Source organism: Dermacentor albipictus, chromosome 1 (genome assembly GCF_038994185.2).
Source record: "Dermacentor albipictus isolate Rhodes 1998 colony chromosome 1, USDA_Dalb.pri_finalv2, whole genome shotgun sequence".
Classification (NCBI taxonomy): Eukaryota; Metazoa; Arthropoda; class Arachnida; order Ixodida; family Ixodidae; genus Dermacentor; species Dermacentor albipictus.
The window spans coordinates 99469436-99491305 of NC_091821.1; the positions used below are offsets into that span (position 1 = coordinate 99469436).

Sequence of the window (21870 nt, forward strand, 5' to 3'; positions counted from 1 at the left end):
ATGCTTTTGCTTCATTGCAGACACTTGTTTCCCTTTTGAGTGTATTCTTGAGATATTCTGGTTGGCTTTCTCGCAGGGTTTGGTCACTTTGCCGAGCTTTCTGCATTCAGCTGATTGGGCTTGCTGCAATATTATGTTGAGATACAGGTTTCAAGCATGTGATCAAGTGTGTCAAAATGAACTTATTGGCAAATGAACTTCTTGACTCTTGCCGTGGCTCGTGCCCTTGCACTTCCTCAAAGGCAGTCAGTTGACCCTAAATACCACATTTACTCTTCCTTCACCCACTGCCCTTCAGAATGTTGCCAAAAGCATGAACTGGCATATGCGGGGCTAATGCAGATGGTGGTACATTGCATCTGCTTACCCAGTCACTACACCCACCCTCAGCTGGCAATGTTGGCTGCGAGGGCAGACGTTTATAATGAAGTAATAATTGCAAAGTATTCTTGGCTCCCTCTTCAACTTATATTCAGGTTTCATTGTATATGTAATCACTTCCTGCAAGAAACAATTCTTGGAATGAAAACGGGTGTAAAAAAAAAAATACTAACATGTCAAAGTCGGGTGCTTTTTTTTATTTGCTTTATAGGGCACATTTATATACAGTTGTCCCTTTCTACTAGTGCTATTTCAGTTTCAAGGTCCTTTTTGTAATCTTCAAGACGTTTAATGCTGCAGTTGCATTTTAAGTGCCATAAAGAGGTGTTCCATGCTGATCAGTAATTAGCCAGCACATTATATATTTCATTTACGCAACGTATGCAAAATAACATTAACACAGTCAATCGAATGAAGACATATTGCATACAACGCTCAATGCAAGCGATGTGCTGAGTGTTTGGAATTGCTGAGAGTGGCGAAGCATTGACATCTAAAAACGAAACAATGTTCATTGGCAGAGGAAAAATTGCATATTCCATAAGCAGGTTGTTAGCCAGTGCCACTCAGGGCGTAGCAGGCAGATAACATCTGGCCTCTTTTTCTTTTTTCTAAGTGGAGTCGTGTAAAAGAGCAGGCATGTGGATAATAAACGCTCGTTTGCTACCCAATGGCATCATGCCAGATTAGAGACCCTCGCTATGAATGAACAAGGGAAATAGAGGGGCTCGATTTTTATTAATCTCCTTAAAGTCAACAGGCATTGAAACCAAGGAAAGTATAGGAGTAATTAGCTGTGGTTGAAACTGAAATGTATAAATTAAGTGCAATGCACGCATAATGCGAAGGTTCTAGGTTCGTCTCCCACTGGCGACAACTTATCTTTCTATACACTTTCATTTTCCTAATTTTCTACATTTCAATTTCTAATTTCTGTATGCTTTCCTTGGTTTCATTGCTTGTTCGCAGTGCATTCACCAATGCATATACATGTTTCATTGGGATGGCCGATAGCACCAAGTGAAGTGCCTGCAGTGTCGAGGAGACTATAGAACACCTACTGTGCTACTGCCCATCTTTTGAAAATTAAAGACTTGACTTCTGCACAGCTCTATATTAGATAGATAGAAATCTGTTCACTTTTAACAAAATCTTGGGACCATGGCCTTGCATATTGCAGGTACAAAAGGCCACAAAAACGCCGTCGTGATTTTTGAAAGCAACCGGGTTGAGTCACCGTCTGTGATCTGGACTGAGGGATCGTCAGCTGTATAGCGCAGGAAGCTGTTACGTTTGCGATATCCACTGTGGGCTTTCTCTTCTCCCAGTCTTTCCCTCCCATTTTCCCTTCCCCCAGTCTAGGGTAGCCAACTGGGCTCAATCCTGTTTAAGCTCTGTGCCTTTCAGTTACCATTTTGTCTCTTGCCTGTTGGCTTTATATGGCTGTCATTAACAAAAATCGAGCCCCTCAGTTTTCCGTGGTGTTAATTTATAATCGGACTGTAGTTTTGGTACGTAACATCCCTAAATTTAAATGGTCCCAAGGACAAGGCATCAGGGTTAGCTTTTGCCATAGGTAAACATACAGGACAAGCTGTATGTTTACAGCTTTCTTGCCAGGGTGGCCTTCAACACTGTACTTTGTACATGTTGTAAATAGACATGACGTGACTTGACTTGACTTTTCATTTTCTCATGACACTGCAGATACACGGCGTCCCAGCTAACTTTAGCCAAGGTTTAAAAATGTGAAGTACTCTAGGAAGAGACACATGCAACACATGCATGTGTTGGCTATTGTGTGGAGCAAGTTGCACTATTTTTTGTATTTTGCTTAAGTGCATAATTAACAAAGAATAGTGAAGCAACATTGCAAAAATTTAATTTAGGGCAAAACTTCAAGCCAGAAAACTTTAGGGCCCATTCTAGGAAACATCTAATTCTACATTTTCTAATGCTCTACTTGTTAGTTTTCTGCGTCCTAAGAAAGCCCACAAAATATCAAAATATACCTGCTTGAGCGCCACAACTGCAGTGCTCGCACATGCCACAATGAACGTACAGCACATTTAGTGAGGCCTGCTGCCGCTTAAAGGGCCCCTTACCAGGCCCCATAGCAAGTTTTGATTATACGCTAGAAGTTGTTACGTGCCCTCTAGGTAGCATTCTGCCGCAGAAACTTATCAAATCGGCTTATTCATAGTTGAGATAGAAATATTTCAGTGCCGCAAACCCATTATTTCAGCAGGCGAGCTCCACTGCCAAGTCACACTCTGTCCACTCGCGCCATCTAGCCTCCGCAAGTGAAATTTCTTCCCTGTGTTCTCCCATGCCGGAGCTCGAGGATCACGTGACTTGTACGTCACAGGTCCTGCCTTCATTTCTCCTCGCTTTTTTTGTGCTGCGCACGAGCTGTTGTGATTGTCTTGTTTCGTGAGCACACGATTTTGCCCGCTGTGCATGAGGACACCTGACTAGTGGTACAATTCAGTGCTACACAAATAGTGAGGCAGACGCAAGAGGATCGCAGAGCATGATCCCGCTCTGGAACACAGTAGAAAATTGGTTTTTATGTCTGCGTGCGACACCAAACCATGGGAACAAGCAGATGAAGCAGAAGTACATCTCTCTTGCTTTGGTGCGAAGTAAAACAAAAAACAAACATTCCGTTTGTGTGTTTTATTTCTCTAAACTTCAATTTTTCAATTCAAGCAACAGGTCACGCAAATAACAGATGTTGCCTTCAATAATTCTCGAAGCCACCTGTCTCAATGATTGACAGGTGGCTTCGAGAATTATTGAAGGCAACATCTTCGATTGCAGGTGGCACTGTGAACACGAGTACGTAGGCGCAGGAGCACGTGTACGTCACTGTCCGGCTTGGAGCGTGCTAACTGTGAGGGAAATGGAAAACGGTGTAATACTTTGCAAACACGATCGTTAGCGCGCATTGTATGCTCTGCGCTTGTCACATTCTTCTAATGGGCCCCTCATCAGGTCTGGCCATCATGAGCTGACAAGGCAGGGACGCAGACATTAAACGAGTGATTTACTGCTTCCATTGCAGTGGTTCATGGTACGTATAAGCGGACCGGGTAACGCACTAGCTAGGCTGAAATGTGTAGTTCATGCATACTTGGCACGTTTCAGAGCACTGCAATTGCAATGTGCAAATGGGCATATAACATGCATTTTAATTGTTTGCGGGCTTTCTTTAGAATGCAAAAAAAAATTAAGGAATAACTAGAAAGTTGGAAAATGCTGAATTGTATGTCTCCTAGAATGCTGTACTACTTATGCAGAGGAAGTTCTGTCCTAACAGTTATGTATTGCGATTGGTGAATTAATCTTAAGTAATTATGCATTTTATCAGAATACGAAAGATTTATTTTATTTACAGTACCCTTAAAGACCACAGGGGTATTGCATAAGGGGGGGACAACATTATTACACACTCGCAGATAACACAAAGAACAAAAACAAAAGCGCAGGCTTATACAGAAAATACAGCGACACAAAATGCATCAGAATTTTTTATAGACGCAACACCTTTCTGCAGTTCACTCCAAAGTTTAATAGCTAAAAGCAAAAGAGGGAATTTGAACAAGTTAGTCCTGCAATGGGGTAGGTTTACTTTGAATGGATGATCAGTACATTGGGAGATGTATAAAGCAGGGCAAATACTTTCTAGTTGGAAAGTACAACTACTGTTGTAGTTTGAAGAAATAATGAAGTAAAGAATGCGTCTTCGTTGCTGAAATGTTGCAAGATTCAAGCTGTTTCGAAGGTGTGTAATACTGTTGTGTGTGTAGTTGCTTGTTATAAAACGAATCGCATAATTCTGTAACGATTCCAGTGACTGTGCTAAGTAAGCCTGATGCGGATTTCAAATAGAGGCATATTCCAGTTGCGGTCTGACTACTGTTGTACACCAGGAGCTTTGTCAGGCGTAGCCATATAGTGTTTTACGTATTAGTTCTAGTGTTTTACTCTCCTTGCTGGTGATGTATTCTATGTGCTGATTCCATGTTTAGTTGACATGACACCAAGGTATTCAAACTTATTTACTGGCTCAATGGCAGCATTGTTTTAAGAAAATAATTTCGAGCGACGTGTAGTGAATGTCACTGCCTTGGTTTATTAACATTAATCTGCATTAGCCACATGTCGCACCATGATGATAATGTAGTCAAATCAACCTGCAGAAGATAATTGTTTGGTTCATTAATCTGATGATACATGATAGTCATCTGCATAAAGACGAATTTGCAACGAGATATTATTGGGGAGATTGTTAATGTACAAAAGAAATAATGGTGGGCCTAAGACCCCTGAGGAACTCCAGATTTAACAGCAGTAGGTGATGAGACAATGTCATCAAGTAAGACAGCCTGCAATCTATCAGTTAAAAAATTGTGAATCCAACCTAAAATGTTTTCATTAAGATTAAATGTTTGAAGTTTTACATGTAGGCAGTGATGAGGAACCTGGTCGAATGCTTTAGAAAAGTCTATGAACACAGCATCAACTTGGGACCTAATGAGTGAATAAGAGTGAATATGTGTGATGAGTTCGAAGAGCTGCAATTCACAGGATTTCCCTAGCTGAAAGCCATGCTGGTTCGGAAAAAGCAGATTATTTACCAAGTGTTGCACGATGTTACTGTACAGAATGTGGTCAAGGATTTTGCATGGTATTGATGTTAATGATATCGGTCTGTAGTTACTGCAGTCATCACAATTGCCTTTATTTTTATCTGAATGATGTGCGCGAGTTTCCACTCTTGGGGCAGGATACTGTATCCTATAGATTGCTGAAAAAGCACACAGAAAAGCGGATGAGTATGGAGCATTAATTTTTAGTAATTTATTGCATACTAACACACCGAGATGAGAATGAGGCAAGATACATGATTGGGGCATGTTCTTTTCAGTAGTAAACACGTTGGCAAATGTCTTGTTGAGTTGGTTAGCGGTCTTGACGGGGGAGAGCTGCTGGCCTGCGTCCTGTAAGTTAGGCTGAGTTCTAGACTTTGCAGGGTTAACTATTTTCCAGAAGTATTTGGGATTAGCTTTTAGAATTCCTGGTAGTGTGGTATTGAAGAATGACTCCTTAGAAGTTTTCATTTTAGTTTTACTAAGACATGCAATATCTCTGTACTTAGCCCAGGCATCAGCCTTGTTAGTATGCATAGCAGTGCGGTAAGCGCGTTTTTTTCTTCCTGTAAAGCATTTCAAATGCCAGGTAAACCAAGGGCTTTTCAGGTTGGGACAAATACAAAGTTTTGGCATAAACATATCCCCTACGCACAAAATTATATGCTTAGTGACCAGTTTTTCTCAACACAATGGCTTCTTAAGTCATGCTCTAAAGGTGACAAGGAAACGTTAAGAAACTTGCCGATTGCGGAGATATTTGCTTTAGATTAGTCAGCAGTATATTTTTGCTGGATTACTTTCTTCTGGAAATTAGTGCTAAATTGATAATTAAACTGAATGAACTTGTGATCACTGATTGCTTCTAGAACAAGAGGTGGCTTACGCCATACTATAGCCAACAACATGCATTTGTCCGTATTCCCCTAGAGTGCTTTGGCATCTTTTGAAACCTTGGCTAAAGTTAGCTTGGGACACCTTGTATAAGGTGCTGCAAGAAGTTTTACACAGAATTGGTTTTGACAGTCAGTAGCATATTTCACTTGCATTTAATTTTATCGAAGCTAAACATTCAGCAAACTGAATTAAACAGAAGGAAATGTTGCTCTACAACAGCAAAGGTATGTTGATCTACAACAGCAAATTTCTTTTCGGCATATGAACTAAGATGGGATGCACCAGAATTCCTGAAATGAGTGTACGTATTTTCTCATTTTTGAAATAGTTCAGTTCTAACAAACTGTTTAAAAAAAATACAAGCAACATTGTGCTCCTCATGCAGAGCTTTCATCCTGTGTTTCTGTGTGGTAACCATGCCATCGTTTTACTGCAGATTGACCTCCAGACATTTCTCCACATGACGGACTGCGATCTCCAACAGCTATGCATTCCCTATGGTGCCCGTAAGAAGATGCTATTGGCAATGTCAGGTGCGGGTATTAGCATGAATTCTATCTACATTGCTTGCATCCTTGTATTTATCAATCTGGAAGTGGGATTGCACACTGTAAGCCTCATAAACCATTAATAGTATTGCACAGTTTGCCCATGAAAAGACGTAAGTTTCTGTAGAAAATAAATTGATGTTTTTTAAGAACTTCCAAGGTCCCAACAATGTTAAAGAACCCCAGGTGGTCAAAATTAATCCAGAGTCATCCTTACTGCGTGCCTCATAATCAGATTATGGTTTCTGGCACATTCAATTTCATTTTGAACAGCCATTAGATGGTGTAAGAAGGCTTGCAAAGCTCTATTACAAGTGTATTAATAGAACGTGTTACTGGGCTAGTTCTAACAAGTGCACACCTTAGATGGGACACAAGAAGGTAGACTCAAGAGAAGCAGGAACTTGCAACTAACGTTAATTCGGAGCAGACAGCGTATATATAAAGAAGCAAAGAAGGTTCCTACTCTGCACCAAACATAAGTGGCAAAGAACATGCTACTCATTTTGCAAAGCATAAAAACTACCAAATCACAGCATTCTTTCTAAACATTTGTTCATCGTTGTGCAACATTACATGTTTGATATGGAGCCTTCCACATGTCAATGGCCATTGTATCAATGATCGAGCATGGGAACATGAACATGAACTTTCAATGAATAATAAAGCCAAATCGCATTTATAGGCACGCTGGTGGTTTTGTGCCTAAGTCTTTGCTTCCTAGTATCCGAATTAGGGCCAAGAGTAAACATGCTTGTGCACGAGCTAATGCAAGTTTTTATATCTGACAGAATTGGGAAGTATATATCAGTGACAGATCTGTGATGTTGCTTAGCAATAAATGGGTGTTTTTAGGAAGAATGCTGTGATTTGGCTATTTATTGCAAGATGGCTGCAATGTTGCTTGCCACATATGTGCAGTGTGGTCTGACACAATGCAGTAAAATCGGAATAGATAACGATTAAACCGAATAACAGCCTCTAAATTGGTTGGCTTTATATTTGGGTAATACAAAAGCCTTTGGTTCATAAGAACCATAACTTTCACAACTCTGTAAATGGAACAGAAGCAAGCTCTAAAAGATTTTCTCAGAAAAAGGCAAGATCTGAAATATATTTTGTGACACCTGTATTCTATCCAGAAATCCATCCCTAAATAGTAGTGGCAAAGCCTCAAGCAGGCACATATTTTATTGATATTTAATGCATAGCGTGTACTACAGACCTGGACAACCTTGTGGCACCACCACTCACCCTAAAGACAACCAAAATAAGGACAACCAAAATTTCGCATGCCTTACAGCATGCTGTGTTCCCATACGTGGCTGCTATTGGCCAATGCGCTTCTTTCTATTGTTACTGTGTATGCTTATTGATGCAGTTTAATAAACAGGCTTAAGTAAGCGAAACTCGGCTTTCTAATTTCGATAATTGCATACTTCTGGAAGAAGCCAACTAACATCTGCTCACGCTTGGCCCTGGCCACCCATGTAGGAATTAAACTTTGGCCACCCTGCTTATTGGTGTTGTAGCCATCACATCCTGCTAATTTTTTACTAGTTTTGAACACTCAACTAGCCTGGAATCAGACGAAACTTAAGGTCAAACCACACACAGGCTTGCCAGCACACGCTCACTCCTATCTGCTCCTGGTTAGATGCCTTGGCAGACTTCGCTTTGTATTGAGCTATTGGTAGCGCTTCAAAATCTGTAAGTAGGATGTGGCTACTATTCGTCAATCAAGCTGGTACAGGACAAAGCCGGTCCACACCATGTAGCACAGGCAGACAGGAGCATTTGAGTGCGAGCGTGCACTCTAGCCCTGTCCTGCACAAAGCAAATGCTGCAGTTGCACATAGTATCGTCCTGCTACGTCGCATAGATGCCGTGGTCGTTGTGGGGTGCTTGAACAAGTCCACTGGCTGAGCGCAATGCAGCTTGCTGAGGAAAAATATGTTGGGCACATCGTAGGTGCCGGAATCGGAAATAGTGGCATCTATGTGAACATCCAAAATCAAATTCGAACTGTGCACCACGAGGACGTTCAGTAGGCAGAGCGTTGTGGGTGCACCCCGCTCCACTGTAGCCTTCACAGTGCAAATCATTGAAAAAGGAACAGAAGCACCATGAACAGTATGTTTGATATCCAATAACTCCACTTCTAGTCAAGAGTTCGACGAAAGTTCGTCTGGTCAGGTAACATGATGATGAAGAAATTACGGCCACTGACCAAGTCAAGGTGAAAAAACACACAGAGACGTTTCGGGACCCGTACGGGTTCCTTGATCACACTAAAAGCGGGCAAAAGCCGCAAGTCGTTTTTATGGCAAAATGTGACGTAGGGAACGGGTGTAGTTAGCAGGAAGATTCCCATCAGTCCTGTTGATATTGTTGTCAGTAGTTTGAATGAATAAAGATTCTAACAAGAGTCGCGTCATCGAATTCTTTTCCTTAGCTATTATGACAGCGTTTTCCCAATCGATGCGGTGACTGCGATTATCGGCGTGTTCAGCAAGGGCGTTCGATACTTTTTTCTTGTTGGAGACGTCCCTTTGGTGCTCTTTTAATCTTCTCGTGAACTTGCCCGTTTCACCGATGTAGCTGCAACTGCAGTCTGCGCATGGTATCTTGTATATGACACCGGGATAATTCTTGCTTTCAAGCTGATCCTTTACGTTAACAAGCTGATTTCTCAGCTTGTTGGATGGCATGTGGGCTATTCTGAGATCGTATCTTGAGAATACGCGGTTAAGAGCTTCGCTGACGCCAGGAACATATGGGACGCCAGCGCGTTTCATGAGCGACTTGCCTTGAGACGGCTTTGGATGGAGGACCTGGGCTTCCATTTTGTCAATAAACTTCTTGGGGTACCCGTTCCTGGATAATTCGTGACGAATTTTCTTCAGTTCATTCTGCATTTCATGTTCACTTGAGCAGATGCGTGTGGCCCGCGTCACGAGAGATGAGACAACGGATTGCTTATGGCAAGCCGGGTGGCATGAATTGAAGTTTAAGTACTGGCCGGTATGAGTCGCCTTCCTGTGCACCGCAAATGAGAGCCTCGTTCCACTTCGCCGCACGAGGACGTCAAGGAAGGGGAGGCTGTTGTCGCACTCGTATTCTGTGGTAAATTGTATGGCTGTGTCTGCCGAGTTGAGAAGACGTAGGAGGCGTGAAGCGTCCGGCTTTCGCACAATGCAAAAACAGTCGTCTACGTAGCGGACGAAAACCTTGGGCGCGGGAGCGAAGTCAGTGAGGGCCTTCTGTTCAATGACTTCCATGACCAAGTTAGCGGTAGTAACGGAAATGGAAGCACCCATAGCAGTTCCGTTGATCTGCCTGTAAAACTGTTTGTTGTAAGTGAAGTAGGTGTTGCTCAAACAGAAGTCTAAAAGCTCGCAAATGTCTTCTACTTCCAAAGGGGCTGAGCGCACCCCTTTGGAAGTAGAAGACATTTGCGAGCTTTTAGACTTCTGTTTGAGCAACACCTACTTCACTTACAACAAACAGTTTTACAGGCAGATCAACGGAACTGCTATGGGTGCTTCCATTTCCGTTACTACCGCTAACTTGGTCATGGAAGTCATTGAACAGAAGGCCCTCACTGACTTCGCTCCCGCGCCCAAGGTTTTCGTCCGCTACGTAGACGACTGTTTTTGCATTGTGCGAAAGCCGGACGCTTCACGCCTCCTACGTCTTCTCAACTCGGCAGACACAGCCATACAATTTACCACAGAATACGAGTGCGACAACAGCCTCCCCTTCCTTGACGTCCTCGTGCGGCGAAGTGGAACGAGGCTCTCATTTGCGGTGCACAGGAAGGCGACTCATACCGGCCAGTACTTAAACTTCAATTCATGCCACCCGGCTTGCCATAAGCAATCCGTTGTCTCATCTCTCGTGACGCGGGCCACACGCATCTGCTCAAGTGAACATGAAATGCAGAATGAACTGAAGAAAATTCGTCACGAATTATCCAGGAACGGGTACCCCAAGAAGTTTATTGACAAAATGGAAGCCCAGGTCCTCCATCCAAAGCCGTCTCAAGGCAAGTCGCTCATGAAACGCGCTGGCGTCCCATATGTTCCTGGCGTCAGCGAAGCTCTTAACCGCGTATTCTCAAGATACGATCTCAGAATAGCCCACATGCCATCCAACAAGCTGAGAAATCAGCTTGTTAACGTAAAGGATCAGCTTGAAAGCAAGAATTATCCCGGTGTCATATACAAGATACCATGCGCAGACTGCAGTTGCAGCTACATCGGTGAAACGGGCAAGTTCACGAGAAGATTAAAAGAGCACCAAAGGGACGTCTCCAACAAGAAAAAAGTATCGAACGCCCTTACTGAACACGCCGATAATCGCAGTCACCGCATCGATTGGGAAAACGCTGTCATAATAGCTAAGGAAAAGAATTCGATGACGCGACTCTTGTTAGAATCTTTATTCATTCAAACTACTGACAACAATATCAACAGGACTGATGGGAATCTTCCTGCTAACTACACCCGTTCCCTACGTCACATTTTGCCATAAAAACGACTTGCGGCTTTTGCCCGCTTTTAGTGTGATCAAGGAACCCGTACGGGTCCCGAAACGTCTCTGTGTGTTTTTTCACCTTGACTTGGTCAGTGGCCGTAATTTCTTCATCAACTCCACTTCTGCTGAACGCATTGAAGAACTTCTTGCGGCAAGGTATTTCTGAAATAGTCTAATTTAACTTGCAATGCATTTCTTGACTTCGATAACAAGTGCTTCAAGGCCCCCTTAATGCTATGTGACCTGTGTCTAAATGTTTCATTCTTTCGTCTTTTCCCATTGCTGAAATACTCGCGAAGTGCATATATGGTCATGTACAGTGGATGAGAGTCTGAAGAAAGATTAGTCCTAATTCTTGTGTACTAATGTATGCAACCACTGATTGGCAGCATATAGCGTTAACACTGCCCTTAGCACAGTGAAAAAGTTCTGAAGCTTGGGCGAGTTCATAGTTCATTGGCTTGGTATTTACAGGGAAAGATGGGTTACGAAAAATGGACAAATATCTGTGCTGTGGATACCACCCCTGGGAAAAGACTGTTTTTGAATGGTCGTCAGTATGAGCAAAGAAATTCTTTACCCACACACCCAGTGCCACAGCGTTAAATGTTCTTGCTTCTACCTTGTTTATATGCAACCATGATTGATACCTTTTTATTTATGTGCATGCATTTTAGCTCATTGACCTCAAAAAATCAATGTAATGGTGTAAACAGAACTGCGGCCTATGGCAAATTGTCTCATTATGACCCATACTTAATTGTTTGCAAGAGAGATCAAGCTGTGCAAGCAGCTAGACACAGCCAAGAAGGCTTGCACTGCGAATACAAGTCAGTCAAATGAAAACTGCACATGTGTAACAAATGCAAAAGATCGCAGCTGTAGCCGGTACATTGGCAGACGTGTTCCTAATAGTGTGCCGGTTGTTCACTAGGTGGCAGCATTGTGCAGGTGTAAGGGAAAGGTGTAATGGTTGCAAGACTTGCTTTTGGAAATGCGGTTGTTTGCTTTAAATCAGGGGTACAATCAGGACTCGATGGGAACTAAAGGTCAGTGGGTCGCCTCGCATTGGGCGCTCATGGGAAGACTACAAATGAAGCTGTGCAGGGTGATATGGGCTGGACTAGTTTTGTAGTGAGGGAAGCTCACAGTAAAATTGATTATGAAGAACGATTGAGGAATATGGAAGAAAGTAAATGGGCTGGGAGAGTGTTGAGGTATTTTTACAAAAAGAAACATTGATTCACCGTGGAGAAAAAGAACTAGGAAGCTTACCAGCAAGTTTGCGGCCTGTAGGGTGGGCAACACAGCAACAAAGGTCAAGTGGAAAGTCGGAGAGGCTGAAATAATCTCATGGGTGGCGGCAATGGAAAAGAAACTTGCCATGAGTAACTACTTAAAGGGACACTAAAGCGAAACAATAAATCAGTTTAGAATAATGAAGCATTGTTTGTGAACCCTTCAGGCAGTCATTTAAAAAAATAGTTTGATTATTAGATGAGAAAATGAAGGTCCAAGTCTCAGTATTTGAATTTCGCGCCGAAACCCCAGCGCCGGTGCGTCAGCGTGACGTCAGGGATTCCAAAGTATGTTTTTGCATTTGGGCCACGTTGGCTGAATAAAGGTTCCCGAAACTTGCCATGTTTAATACTTGGTTCCTTTAGAACAAAATGTAGTCAATCTGTACCACTATATATAATTAGTAGGCCCTAGAAAATGTCATCAAAATCCAAGATGTCACAGCCCCCAGCTGCAGGAACTTAAATAGGCGTCGCCACCCGTATTTCGTTTTTGCGCTTTTTCTGGCTTACCAAACGTCTTATCATTGTAAGAGTGGTGTTTTTCGTGCCGTGGAACGGTAATTTACTGATGCAGAAGAAATAATTTTTTCACTTTAGTGTCCCTTTAAGAGGACAAAGCGAAATCAGGAAAGAAACAATTTATGATAACTCAAAGGGAATCTCATTACTTTTCGAAGCGAGATCGGGATGCCTTAGAACACGCACCTATAAAGCGAGATATAAGACGGAAGAAGCATGTGCTTGCTGCTGTAAAGCTAGGGAGACTATGGAGCATGTTTTATTGGAATGTGAAGACGTCTACCCAACGGTCGATTTAGGCGCCACTGGCCTCCTTGAAGCACTTGGGTTCAGCGAGAGCAGTGGAAAAGTAAACAGGTCCGCAATAGGCATTAGTAAGAGCCAATTAGAGGATTGGTAGAAGAAAAGTAGGGAAACGACAAAAAAAAAAAAACGGAGACTTGCAAAAGCACAGCTCGAAATAGGGGATCAGATAATTTGGGTGAGGTATTTCAGTGTTTTTTTTTTTTTCTTTTTTATTGTTTAACCTAGGTAGGACATTAGGCAGTATAATAGCAAGAGCTTGGTGGCGCAACCCACCGCCCTGTTCCAAAGGGGATGCTCATAACATCCATCCATCCAGAAACATTGGCATAGGAACAGTGTACGAATGGCCACCCCACTGGCAACTTGCCCCAGGGAGGAACAGCATTCTGTTATTTGGTTTGGTTTCTTCATAGTTAAGGTGTGAAGCCTATTGAGAGAGAGAGAGAAAAACTTTATTCAAAGCCCTTGCAGGGATCAGGGAAGGTGGGGGGCAGGCGAGACTAGCCCCACCATAGCCTCCCTTCCTCAGGTGGCATCCAGAACTTGAGTCTTGGTGGCATTGACCATCCAGACTACCCAGATTTGATCTTGCGCGCATTCGCTGAGCAGCATGGCCTCCCATTGCAGGGGCATGGTGATTCTGAATGGAGGATTGGTGCTGTTTGATGATGTAGTGCTGCAGGGCATGCCCAGATAATGTGGTCGAGATCTGTGCGTGGCACATGGCATGTTTTGCATCTTGGTGTGAAGGCAACGGGGTAGATTTGATAATAAAGCCTATTGAAGTTGATTGTAGAATGAATGTCCGGTATCGCGATGTGTGTGTCATAGCGGCTAGTCTATGAATGTAGTCACAAATTTGCAAACAGTGTGATGTTCATGGCTGATGCTCCTCATCCGGGTCGGGCACACCCCATTGTGACTCCAGAAAATATTGCAACCATTTGAGCCATCATGATGGAAAACGGTCAAGTGACACTGGATGACATTGCAGCAAGTGCAAACATCTGCCGTGGTTCAGCATACATGTGCATGATGCGCTCGGATTCCAGTGTCTGCAAGATAGGTGCCCCGGCAGCTGACTCTTGAATTGAAACTGCAACGTGTTGATGCTTGTGAACAAATTCTATGGTGCATTGAGCAGAAAGTGGATGTTTTCTTTGCAAGAATAATCACTGGGAACAATACCAGAGTTTAGTACTACCACTCTTCGGAAACGAAGAGAGTAAGAAATGAAATGGTGCCATTTCTCATCACCTAAACCAAAAGTTCTGAACACAGCTATCAGTAGGGAAGGCTATGCTGACCTGACCCCCTTTTGGGATGAAAAAGGCATCATCTTGGAGCAGTACATGTTGCGAGGGACCACTATTACTAGTGAATCATACACTGACCTCCTAAAACATTATCTTCGGCCTGCAGTCTAATCGAAACGCTATGGGTTGCTGTCAGCAGGTGGTCTGTTGCAATATGACAATGCATGGCCTCATACCGTCTTTGCAACAGTTGCAATAACAGACATGAACTTTGAGTGTCCTGCTCATCCACCAGACCTTGCCACGAGCAAATTCCATATGTTCGGACATCTGAAAGCACTGGGCAACAAGAATTTTCGTTTGGATGTATAGGTATGCCATGTGGTGCAGGAGTGGTTGCACGCACTCCCAAATGATTTTTTTATAGAAATACAGGCACTTCGTAAGCTCTGGCAAGCTTGAATTGAACGTGAAGGAGATCATGTCAAAAAGTAATATACAGCTTTCTGCCAGATACGTACAATAATTTTTTTAAATACATTTGAGGTTTTCCTTTGACTCTTGTAGTTTGGTGTAAGCTATCGCTTTCAGTCCTTATTGGGCCATCACAGCAACAATAAGCATATTGTTGTACATATCAGGACATAGGCATGGTATTTATTTGCATTCATGCAACAGTTTAAGACAGCTTCGTTTACAGCACACACTGCCTTCACTTGCCATTGTCTGCTACAAATAGCAGCTCACAAGGTACTTCGACAGCATGCTACCAGTGCAGCGTCACCATCTCTTCGGAGTACGCTGTTTATTGAGACAGCCTTTTAACAAGTTTAATGTTCTGCCTGAATATAAATGACAAAACCGGAATATCTGCAAAATTTTGCTGAACTAAATATACAATTTATTTTGAAAAATCTTTAGTTGGTCAAAAGTTAAGGCTCTTTGTGTTTGCAACATCTATAAAAATAACCAGTTTTCTAGCAACTAAAATAGCAGCAAGGCAGTCTTTAGCATTGATATAGTTCTTGGCTGTCTCCACAATTGCTGTAGCCAGACACCTGGGGGGGGGGGGGGCGGTGGGGGGTATTCTGCAAGAGCCCACCTAGTGGACTGTCAATTTCAGCTGCTGCTGATTGGATGCAGCTGTACGAGCAAGGAGGATACGAGCAGCCCCAGCCAATCGGCAGCAGCCGAAATGGACTGTCCACCAGGTGGGCTCCTACAGAATACCTCCCCTGCATTGATTTTGTCCTTCGATCCTGTAACTGTCCCCATTATTTAAGTTGAAGTAAGCAGGGCTGTACACTGCAAGAATAGTGTGCCAGCCATGTCTAGAAGAGCGAGACTCTGTCTTAACTCTGCTTGGAAGTGCCCGCTCATTGAACACTGGTCAGTTTCCTGCATGAATGCCCTTGAACACAGTTTTGCAGTGCTGAGGAAAGATGGGCTATCTGAGATAGATCCATGCTATTGCAACACAGTTGCACTCGTAGCTCAGACTCTCGGCCGACTAGTTTCAGCATGTCACTGACATTTCCATGTTAGTTGATAACTGGCTGGCAAAAATTGGCGCACTGTATTATGTGGCATCAGAAAGACAGGCCATCTGTACGGTCCAGACTCTTCGACTCTCATTTCATGCATTATCTGCAGGCCGTGCTTTCTCCTTTGCTAAGCGATTTTTGAACAGCCATTATGCACTGCCATTGCCATTGGAATTGTATGAGAATAAAGTGGTCAGAAGAGAGTGAGGGCAGGGCCTTCTGTTGAAAAGAGAGCATTTGAGAGAAAGGTGACTTAGCGATGTTCGCCATGTTGTCCTTGCATGGCCACAATTAGTACATGACCGGGGTAGTTGGAGAAGTATGGGAGAGGCCTTTGCCCTGCAGTGGGCGTAACCAGGCTGATGATGATGATGACTTCGGGATCTGCATGCAAGCTCCACGCACCGCGTATGACAGCAAAACTTGGCTGAGATGTTCACAGCAGCATAAGCTACTCGCAGACTATTTTATTTTGCCAAGCCTGAGAGGTGGTTCAGGGCCTCTTTAAATGTTCAAGCCATTCACTGGTGGCGCTAGAATGTGCAGTGAGCAGTCAGTTTGTAGACTCCCTTAAAGCTCAACTTGAAGGGACCTTGGAAATTAGCCGCATAACGAATTTGATCTTAAGGCAGCAGCTGAATCTATTTAAGGTTTTCAAACTTCTCAACTAATCAGCAAATTTACAGCCAGTCTGGCTCAAAGAATGACTCCGTGCATTTAATTTAATTTCCACGTTATGCTGCCTATGCAAAAAAAAAATATACTGTAAAAGTGATCTAATACAGCCACATGAACCTTGTGCAACATATGAGGCTGTTGCAAAGGCATTTTAGAAATGATAAAAAGACATCTAAATTGAGCTGCATCCTGGTTACTGTTTACTTAAAGTGTATAGTACTTGATCGTGTGTAGAGTACGAGTAAATCCTGGTTATTTTCCAAACACAAGTTACAATGGCAAAACTAGGTTCTGGTATCTCTTCTTTGTCCTTCTGTCAAAACTGAATAGCAGTCTGTTTATGAGGGTTGTCCATATTATCGGCAGCAAAAAATTCGAATAGGTGTACATGACAGGCGTCAAAATGAGTGCATGTCTCTCTAATTTTAGTGCAATATAAATATAGCATTCTATATTGTACAGGAGAACACCCTTAGAACATCAAAACAAGAATGAGAGCTTCCTTCAGAAAAGTTAGTTGAATCATGAGCAGTCATCAGCTTTCTTCATTTCAAGGGACACAATCCCAAGGAGATTCATGCTGTGCTGGTGATGGTGTACAGTGACAATGCCCCAGCGTATGACATTGCTGTGAAATGGTGCGGGAGATTTCAGCGCAGTCAAACAAGCCTAGACAACGAATAACAGGTGGACTGTCGCTCAATGGCGAACCACAAATTGAAGCTAAAGTGGAGGCTGTAGTGCTTGCCAGCTGGTGGATAACTGTTGAACAAATCGTTCAGCAGGTTAACATGAGTGTGGGCTCCGATTAAACTCCCACCAGTCTCGTTGCTTAATCTGTTCCTTCATGGCATACAAGCTTTATGAATGCCCCTCGTAAGTAGAGCCCCCATTTGACAATGTTGTGGCAAAGTCTTTAATAAAGTGCAGTATCGCAAACTGGCTGAGTGGAATAGGACAACTTTATTGAAGGATATCAGTAGCGACATGAACAGTGGTTCTTCCAACAGCTTGAAGGACTCCATGTGAAGTGACACAATGAGAAAGTGACCATAAAGGAATGGTGCTAACAAAGCAGTAATTTATCAAAGTAGCCATCTTGCATTATATATGGCTTTCAATGTTTTGGAACAGTTTTGAATTTTCTTACGATATTTGCTGCTCAACCCTCCGAATGTTTTACTTTCTTTAGATCTACGGTCTCTCCTCCACTCAGATCAGCATGGCATAAAGAAAGGTAAAGGGGGTTCTTTTGTTCAAGAAGATATTTAAAAAATGAGTCCCGTGATATGTCACTCAGTGGCAACCTAAACATGCAGTGGCAAATACTGTTGAACTCAAAGAACTTGTATAGATGTACAGTCAAGTGCAAAAGTTTAAGGACCAGAGTTTCTGCTAAATTTTTTTTCTTCTCAGCCTAGACATAAAGGCTGAAATCAAGTGTACTGCCCATATGTACCTGCTTGACCGGCACAGTGCCTTTATACAATTTCACATTGCCCAGCTGTGCTAAAAGAAATGCATGCTTTTTTTTTTGTTTCGTTTTCATATGCTGTGGTCTCACGACTTTTGCACTCCACTGTACAAGCTGATTGCATTCTCATTTGCAATTTCGTGGTAGAAGCAAACTTATTTCAGTGTTGGTGTCTCTTAAGAACTGTTTTGAAGTGCATAAACGCAGGTGCAGTGCATTTTGTGGGTAGTTTCTACTGAATTATTAGGTTGTCGCTGAGTACAGGTGCCTTTGGGGAAGATATTTTTATAGACAACCAATCTTTTTGCCTTGCAGATATCAACTCCCAAGCATTGGGTGCATTCACTAGAAACTTTCAGCCAGCCCCCGGTGCTGAACTTCAGTCTCCAAACCAGTCTCCACCGCAGAGTCTAGTCAACACCTGCTGGTGATGCACTGCTTTTGTGCTACCTGCCATAGAGTGCCAGAAATCTTGAGGGCCATCGTCTTCAATTTGTTAGCTTTCCTGTTTCATACCTTGCCTTAAACACCTGTTGGCATTTATATTGCTAGAGATAAGACCCCGGAAGCTACATACACCAGTCAGCATTTACTCTTCAGACTTGCAGGCCTGAGAGGCCTTGCTTTTGTGATACATACAGGCACACATTCCCAAACAAATGCCTAAGGTGGTGCTAGAAGTCTTTCTACATTAAGTTGTATTTTGTATGTGTGTGCATGTTGGGTTCCTACAGGTATTTTGCTAGCACAGAAATTTTTAAGAGGCAAACTACTTTTCTTAATAGTGCCATTTCTAATAAGTGTTCTTACATTCCACAGTGTAACTTTAATGGTATTGACAAGATTCACCTAGCAGCTGCACTGAATTTGAAACTGCCTGAATGCACTGCTTTTACCTCGCATTTTTCTCGAGGTCTGTGCCATTTTCCACATGTGCAGCCGCCCCCCCCCCCCAGTCTTTTTCTTGCTAAACTGACAATTAACTCCAGGCTGAAGTTATGATTTGTTTAATGAAGTGTTTATTTTATTTGCAGTCTCTGCTCTGCATTGAGTGGCACTTGAGATTCCTCCTTGCCCTCTAGTCTTCTCTGAATATACTAAATGATGCTGTTTCATGTGCATTTTGACCAATTGTAGATTACTCCTTAGCACAAATGACTCTTGAATAATGCTGTGCTGTAACCATTGTGGTTGCACTTTTAAAAGTTCTCCACACACAATTTTTAGAGCAAACAAACTTGACCAGTGAAGTTTTACACACGAAAGCATCTATAAACAGCACTTTTGCTCTGCAGGTTTGTTATGTCAGATGCTCATTATTTTGTAAAACCTAAGGGTTAAGGTTTTCTACCTAGATATAATTATGACAAGTCAGCATTTGCTAATATAACATTGTTTGCAGGTAATCTTACTGTTGTACTCTTTTTGATATGTTCTGTATTTCTGTAAACTTTTTTTGGAACAAGTTTTGACACATTGATGGCTTTTATGGGATTGCCAAGGTATCTAGTCATTCTTCTTTTTTTTTCTGTATAGTTGAGCACCTAAAATAAAATTTTTTTTACAAGGCTTAAATGCGTTTTTGATGCAATATTGGCATTGCAAATCTGTGGGCATGTGAGTGAACTTTGCTTACTGTTGGATATCTTACAAGCTATACCCTTATCATACTAAGCCAACAAACAAGCACAACATACGAGAAATTACTTGTACTTATTGAATTAAAGAAAGCATAAATTAACGGAAATAAAAGTGGATGAAAAAACAACTTGCCACAGGTGGGGAGCGGTCAGTCTTTGTGTTACGTGTACAATGCTCTACCAATTGAGCTACCGTGGTGCCGTTTTCCCATCTACTTTCTTCGGTATTTGTTTCACTACTAGAACTAAGCCTGGGAGTGTAGCCAGCGCCACCACTCTCAAACCTTGGCAGTGGATGTGGAACAAGCCTTCTGCCAGAAGCATCATGAGCCTGTGATGTTTTTGGGTGAAGGCAACTGGTCAGTAAACCCACACATGCTACCTGAAGGTATCGGTGTTGCCGGGTTAGACCCTAGTTACGTAATCAACGAAAAGAAAGGGGGTTAACTGAGGGGCCGGATTTTTATTAATTGTATTGTAAGCAGCCAACTGACACTAAGGACAACATAGGGGAAATTACTTGTGCTTACTAATTGAATTAAAGAACTGATAAATTAATGTCGTTGAAAGCGGATCAAAAATCAACTTGCCGCAGGTGGGGAACGATCCCACATCTTGGCATTACATGTGTGATGCTGTGCCAATTGAGCTACCTCAGCACTGTTAACAAGGGTACAAGCTATAACCTTGTTATATGCACCTTATGCCCTTGTGAAATCTCAAACATGTTTATTCAGTGTGGCAGCGAACTGAATTGTTACAGGAGCATGTGGAATTATTTTCTCTACTGAAATCTAGAAAATTCGATATAATGAAATTTTCCTTTAATAGCTTTCAGCTCCAAATAGTTAAAATCAAGTTAAACTATAGGCACCCTATGCTCCTAACTCTACGCCAGCAATTGCATCGGGTGAGAAGCCCGACCTGGTTGGGCGAGCAATTGTTATGCAGGAGCGGCCGCAGTTTGTTTGCAAAATGACAGCACAACTGTACACAGCATTTTGATGGTTACATTTGCATCATGAGCCCTGGTTACCGCGCGCAAGATTTACGTAATAGCAGCTTGATGGTCTTGCAGGTACACTAAAGAGAAACACTGAATTGGTTTATGTTGATAACGTATTCAAGGACTATGCTTTCGTTGATTTCACAGTATTAGGTCATTACAAGAAAAAAAAATTACCGTCAAAGCTAATTTTTTAATTATGCACCCAAGCCCTAGGGCTTGGGGTGTGATGCCATCAGTGTGATGCCACTGATTGCAAACTATTCGCCTTTTGGCCATTGGGAAGTTTCAAGAACTGTCACTGTACTGCAAGTTCATTCTTTGGGTAGTTCAGAATACAACGCACTAGTTAATTTTTATCATTAAAGCATTAACAAGGCCCAAGCAGACTGTGCTAAACTCCATGATGTTGTGGCAATCTGGTGAGAATTCCAAGGTGGTGTTGCCACCAGTCTTTTATTTTTGCTTTTTGGCTTGCCAATCGTCTTCTTGCAGCAAGTCTTTTTGGTATTGCAGAAGGGTAACTTACTAACAGCTAAAATCTTTCTCTTTAGTGTCTCTTTAAGGTGCATTTGTGTGCATCTGAGATGCATCGTACGGTCATTTCTTTGCATTTCGCTTGCATTGTGAGGCCAAGCCCTTTCATTGTGAGACAACGGTGCACTTGCATGACGTGAACTTGAGGCACTGTGCACACAGCTCTAGAGAACTGGTTTAGAAAGTGCAGCCAATTTGAAGAAACTTCTCAAATCAGTCTCCTGAACTCATACAGCCTGTATCCCGGAGGAATGAAAATAAGTGTCTTAGTAGTGCGCGAAGCAGAGGCAAAACCATTAGTCGAAGGACATCCAGCAACTCGTGTATGTTTTGATGCATGTTTAAAGTGGTCTTTAACACAGCCCTTGAGGCAGTGGAGAGCCTGCAACAGTAAATAACATGTTCGAAGCCCTCATCAGCACTGTCAGCTGTACAGGGCATGCTTGACAACTTGGTTCTAATAGCGATTTGTATTAGTGGCATTGAAACAAATGCGATGTACACGTACAATTATGCCTACAAGACCACATGGCTTGTAGAATTCAGTTGGGGTTGAAATGATCATGGGGCCATGTACTCCTATTTATCA

At 42.5% G+C, this 21870-nt stretch overlaps 1 protein-coding gene across 5 annotated transcripts in view; it reads left to right on the forward strand.

Annotated features, from left to right (window-relative positions):
• BicC (protein bicaudal C) overlaps positions 1-19673 on the forward strand; it is a 155067-nt gene extending 135394 nt beyond the window's left edge. For 2 of the 5 annotated variants that reach the window (XM_070523698.1, XM_070523722.1), the window contains 4 exons: positions 6370-6466; positions 15526-15613; positions 17817-17861; positions 18414-19673. In XM_070523698.1, coding sequence (XP_070379799.1) covers positions 6370-6466; positions 15526-15613; positions 17817-17861; positions 18414-18447 — 264 coding nt within the window. In that variant the 3' untranslated portion in view covers positions 18448-19673. The remainder of the gene's footprint in view (positions 1-6369; positions 6467-15525; positions 15614-17816; positions 17862-18413) is intronic. The other 3 variants (XM_070523716.1, XM_070523701.1, XM_070523707.1) reach the window with 3 other exon arrangements.
• The last annotated feature ends 2197 nt before the right edge of the window (positions 19674-21870 follow it).